Source organism: Ylistrum balloti, unplaced genomic scaffold (assembly GCF_031769215.1).
Source record: "Ylistrum balloti isolate Yb309-2 unplaced genomic scaffold, AGI_CSIRO_Ybal_v1 Utg369790, whole genome shotgun sequence".
NCBI classification, from domain to species: domain Eukaryota; kingdom Metazoa; phylum Mollusca; class Bivalvia; order Pectinida; family Pectinidae; genus Ylistrum; species Ylistrum balloti.
The window spans coordinates 1,456,099-1,462,303 of NW_026781974.1; the positions used below are offsets into that span (position 1 = coordinate 1,456,099).

At 36.9% G+C, this 6,205-nt stretch overlaps 1 protein-coding gene across 1 annotated transcript; it reads right to left on the reverse strand.

Annotated features, from left to right (window-relative positions):
• Positions 1 to 2,062: 2,062 nt before the first annotated feature.
• Positions 2,063 to 4,182, reverse strand: LOC132544293 (prothoracicostatic peptide-like). The gene is made up of 2 exons (XM_060207868.1): positions 3,989 to 4,182; positions 2,063 to 3,707 (listed from the first exon to the last, which is right to left on the reverse strand). Exon 2 carries the CDS (start codon positions 3,555 to 3,557, stop codon positions 2,877 to 2,879), a length of 681 nt encoding a protein of 226 aa, XP_060063851.1. The 5' UTR covers positions 3,558 to 3,707; positions 3,989 to 4,182; the 3' UTR covers positions 2,063 to 2,876.
• Between the last annotated feature and the right edge of the window lie 2,023 nt (positions 4,183 to 6,205).

The following is a 6,205-nucleotide window of genomic DNA, read 5'->3' on the forward strand; positions in this document are numbered from 1 at the left end:
TGGATATCTACATGTTAGGGTGACACTTGATGGGACTGTTGGATATCTACATGTTAGGGTGACACTTGACAGGACTGTTGGATATCTACATGTTAGGGTGACACTTGATGGGACTGTTGGATATCTACTTGTTAGGGTGACACTTGACGAGACTGTTGGATATCTACTTGTTAGGGTGACACTTGACGGGACTGTTGGATATCTACATGTTAGGGTGACACTTGACAGGACTGTTGGATATCTACATGTTTGGGTGACACTTGATGGGACTGTTGGATATCTACATGTTAGGGTGACACTTGATGGGACTGTTGGATATCTACATGTTAGGGTGACACTTGACAGGACTGTTGGATATCTACATGTTAGGGTGACACTTGACAGGACTGTTGGATATCTACATGTTAGGGTGACACTTGACAGGACTGTTGGATATCTACATGTTAGGGTGACACTTGACAGGACTGTTGGATATCTACATGTTAGGGTGACACTTGACAGGACTGTTGGATATCTACATGTTAGGGTGACACTTGACAGGACTGTTGGATAAGCTACCAACACTGGAATCCAAAACAACACAAAGACCTTATTTTCATATATATTTTTATACAGATATCAAACAACTTTATAATACAATTATTCCAGCCATTTTGTGACCTGCACAAAATTCTCTTAATTTACAATGAAATCAACAGATTTCTGCAGGAGATGATTATACAATCATCTAAATCTTACATTGATTATGAGTGAGAACATGTTAACTTTATTCTGGTATTGTATGACAAACATTGAAGCATAACAAAACACATGTTACTTTGGCGAATGAAATTATGGGATAATACATAGTAATGTTAAAATAAATACAATAACTCCGGTCAAACATTACAAAGTTTTTACAAATAAATCTCACTTTATGATACACTTGTAATACAGGGTGACAACTGAACAAAGAAATTGTTTTCCTTTTCTGTGTTAATAACATAAATAAAGTTAATCAAATAACATGTAAAGATTTAATATATAGTAACAATTTCTCTCGTTTGTTGTTCCCTCAGGGACACCTGTTTCCAAGCTTTCACAAGTGTGTGATTTCTTGGTCTCACTAAATTATATATATATATATATACATCAACAATACCGAGTGATAATATATATATATATACATCAACAATACAGAGTGATAACATATATATATATATGGATATCCAAAACAACACAAAGACCTTATTTTCATATCCCATATTTTTATAAATTAACAATACAAAGTGATAACATATATATATATACATCAACAATATAACATATATATATATACATCAACAATACAGAGTGATAACATATATATATATATATATATACATCAACAATACAGAGTGATAACATATATATATATACATCAACAATACAGAGTGATAACATATATATATATATATATATATATATATATATATATATATATCAACAATAGTATACATATATATATATACATCAACAATACAGAGTGATAATATATATATATATACATCAACAATACAGAGTGATAACATATATATATATATATATATACATCAACAATACAGAGTGATAACATATATATATATATATACAGAGTGATAACATATATATATATATATATATATATATATACATCAACAATACAGAGTGATAACATATATATATATACATCAACAATACAGAGTGATAACATATATATATATATACATCAACAATACAGAGTGATAACATATATATATATATATACCAACAATACAGAGTGATAACATATATATATATATACATCAACAATACAGAGTGATAACATATATATATATATAACATATATATATATATATATATACATCAACAATACAGAGTGATAACATATATATATATACATCAACAATACAGAGTGATAACATATATATATATACATCAACAATACAGAGTGATAACATATATATATACATCAACAATACAGAGTGATAACATATATATATATACATCAACAATACAGAGTGATAACATATATATATATATACATCAACAATACAGAGTGATAACATATATATATACATATATATCAACAATACCGAGTGATAACATATATATATGAAGGACAAGTGGGAGACAAATGATCGTTGATATCACAGGGTCTCGGTCTCAAACCTTCAGGCAAATACTAAGCTACATACCATTGGGCAGCCTTTATGAGAAATGTGGAGCAAAATTACAGCATGATTGAATTGGTGCTCTATAAAATTGTCTAGGTACATGAACACTGACCAACAATGAAGGTTCCTTCCTCAAACATTCTGACATTCTAGAATACCTTCTACGATCTGCCTAGAATGAATGAAATATAAGTCTGACAAATTATTTAACAGTCTATAAACTTGATACATTCAGAGGATTGAATACTCTTTCCACAGAGACAAGACAAAGACTGATATTATACACATATTCAACTCAAATTATCACATTACAGGATTCATAGTTCTGTATCACTCGCCTGTTCTACAGCTTGTAAAGGAAAAATAAAACTGAAAGACTTTCTTCTGTGACCCCTAATAAGGAAAAAGGACATTCATTTGAACAAACAGACTTCCTTTCAGCAAGCTGCTGCCCATGTATTATATAAACTTTCAGGGTATTCACAAGTATTTTTTTCAAGAACATTATTGTATGTCCACCATTTAATAAGTATATATCTATTTATCATCTACTACAGAGGTAACTGGAAAAAAAGGAACTGTACGAAGATTAAAATTCACTCTGAATTGAAGATTAGTTTCAAACCAAGCTATTTGTGACATCCAACCAGTTTTTTCTACTTGATTTGTTTCAATCTACTGTTTGTATATTTTACTTTGTCATCAGATGTCACTTTCCTCACCACTGTCACTTTCCTCACCACTGTCACATCCCACATCACTTTCAAGTCCCACATCACTGTCACGTCCCACATTACTGTCACATCCCACGCCACTGTCACGTCCCACATCAGTCACATCCCACGCCACTGTCACGTGCCACATCACTGTCAAGTCCCACATCACTGTCACGTGCCACATCACTGTCACGTCCCACGTCACTGTCACATCCCACGCCACTGTCACGTCCCACATCACTGTCACATCCCACGCCACTGTCACGTCCCACATCACTGTCAAGTCCCACATCACTGTCACGTCCCACATCACTGTCAAGTCCCACATCACTGTCACATCCCACGCCACTGTCACGTCCCACATCACTGTCACATCCCACGCCACTGTCACATCCCACACCACTGTCACATTCCACGCCACTGTCATGTCCCACATCACTGTCACGTCCCACATCACTGTCACATCCCACGCCACTGTCACATCCCACATCACTGTCACATCCCACGCCACTGTCACGTCCCACATCACTGTCACATCCCACACCACTGTCAAGTCCCACATCACTGTCACATCCCATGCCACTGTCATGTCCCACGCCACTGTCACATCCCACGCCACTGTCACGTCCCACACCACTGTCACGTCCCACACCACTCTAGATGTCATGTTTTACACCACTGTTACATCCTACACCACTCTAGATGTCACGTCCCACACCACTCTAGATGTTACCTGCCACACCACTATCACGTCCCACATCACTCTAGATGTCACCTCCCACACCACTGTTACGTCCCACACCACTCTAGATGTCACCTTCCACACCAATATCAAGTCCTACACCACTCTAAATGTCACGTCCCACACCACTCTAGATGTCATGTTGTACACCACTGTCACATCCCACACCACTCTAGATATCACCTGCTGCACCACTATCACCTCCACACCACTCTAGATGTCACGTCCCACACCACTGTCATGTCCCACACCACTCTAGATGTCACATTCCACACCAATGTCACATCCCACGCCACTCTAGATGTCACATCCCACGCCAATCAAGATGTCACGCCCCACGTCACTCTAGATGTCACATCCCACGCCACTCTAGATGTCACATCCCACACAAGTCCATCACTGGATGGGATACAGTACTCCCCTCTCCTTCTTCCCAGCCAAATTTTTTAATTTCTGTTCATTGATGTACCTGTGAGATACAGGTGAAGGCTATTTACTGATGTACCTGTGACATACAGGTGAGCCTATTTACTGATGTACTTGTGACATACTGATGTACCTGTGACATACAGGTGAAGCCTATTCACTGATGTACCTGTGACATACAGGTGAGTCTATTCACTGATGTACCTGTGACATACAGGTGAGCCTATTCACTGATGTACCTGTGACATACAGGTGAGCCTATTCACTGATGTACCTGTGACATACAGGTGAAGCCTATTCACTGATGTACCTGTAACAATGTACCTGTGACATACAGGTGAGCCTATTCACTGATGTACCTGTGACATACAGGTGAGCCTATTCACTGATGTACCTGTGACATACAGGTGAAGCCTTTTCACTGATGTACCTGTGACATACAGGTGAGCCTATTCACTGATGTACCTGTGACATACAGGTGAGCCTATTCACTGATGTACCTGTGACATACAGGTGAAGCCTATTCACTGATGTACCTGTAACAATGTACCTGTGACATACAGGTGAGCCTATTCACTGATGTACCTGTGACATACAGGTGAGCCTATTCACTGATGTACCTGTGACATACAGGTGAAGCCTTTTCACTGATGTACCTGTGACATACAGGTGAGCCTATTCACTGATGTACCTGTGACATGCAGGTGAGCCTATTCACTGTTCCTCCAGTTGTGTTTATACTGACTACCACTAGTTACCTGTATATATGGCTGACATCAAAAGAGTCAGTGAATAACATTTCCGGTGTCCTATGTATGAAGTGTTAGTAACAAGTAGAGTAGGAGATAGAGGCCAAACAACCTTTCTATTTAATGTAGATCAAAGGTGAAAATATAGGTCAGATAGACCTCCTTTTAATACAAAACACACCAAGGTGAACCCAGAGCAAAAGTATCAAGTTCCAGTGAGTGACAAGTAGTATGCAATGAAGATTGAGTCCAGACAAGTTAATGCAAGGACGGATGGACACAACACGAAACTATAATCTCCCTACCCCCAACCCCAGTTCCTGGTGGGGCAGAAAACAAATCCCTCCAGTCCTCTCACCAGCTCCACAATTTCAGCTGTTCAAATGCTCTGAAATATATTTTCTAAATACATCAACATTACCATAAAAATATTTGTAGAAACTACAGCCTTCTTATTTAGAATAATCATCCAGGAACATTAAAACACCTGTTTCACATAAATCCTTCCTTTATAGTTAAAAAAATCTATTTAAAAAACATTCACACTTACAGTCAGTTAGATGCCCGAAACAAAGGGATATTTTCACACATATTTCAGTATAAAGCTTTTTGTTTCCGATGTCTTTTGTTCTATACTAAATAAAAATCATTATGTCTTAAGGTAACAACATTCACATCCATCATAACTTCCTTTCCATAAAAACAGTTGAATATTCAAAAATGTAATTTTGGATTAAAAAATGTTTAAATAATTTGTAAACAAAAATTGAAAAATAAAGCAGTATTTAAAAAAAGCTACATGATACAAAATGCTTCACTCCCACACCCTTATACGAGTCCCTTCCAAATACAGTACTGGGTAGTAATATAAGTTACAAAGCATTCTAATCCAATGTTTAAAACGTAGATCTACAATGACATTCTCAATACATGTAAATTCCAAATATCTGAATAAACATCAGACGGAGCACCTTATTGTTCCAATACAAACCTTCACAGTACAAAATCACTTTCAGTAAAAATGGCTGAAGATCAGGACCAGTAAAAATCATTTACATTTAGGCCCTGGGATAATTGAGGTATAAATAAGGTAAATGTAATACAGATCTGCTGTAAGATTTTCAGTACCGTATTTATATGATAAACAAACCCAACTTCAGACATAAGCACATCAACATATATAGCAGTTTCAATAGGAATGCAGACAAAACATTGTCCTGTAGTGTTTGGTGCCTGGTGAGTCTTAAGTATAAACATTATGAATATATCTAACTAATATCATAGGGCACTGAATCACTGAAGTACTGGTGTACAGAACTAGTACCTGTGTGTGTCGTATCACTGAAGTACTGGTGTACAGAACTAGTACCTGTGTGAGTCGTATCACTGAAGTACTGG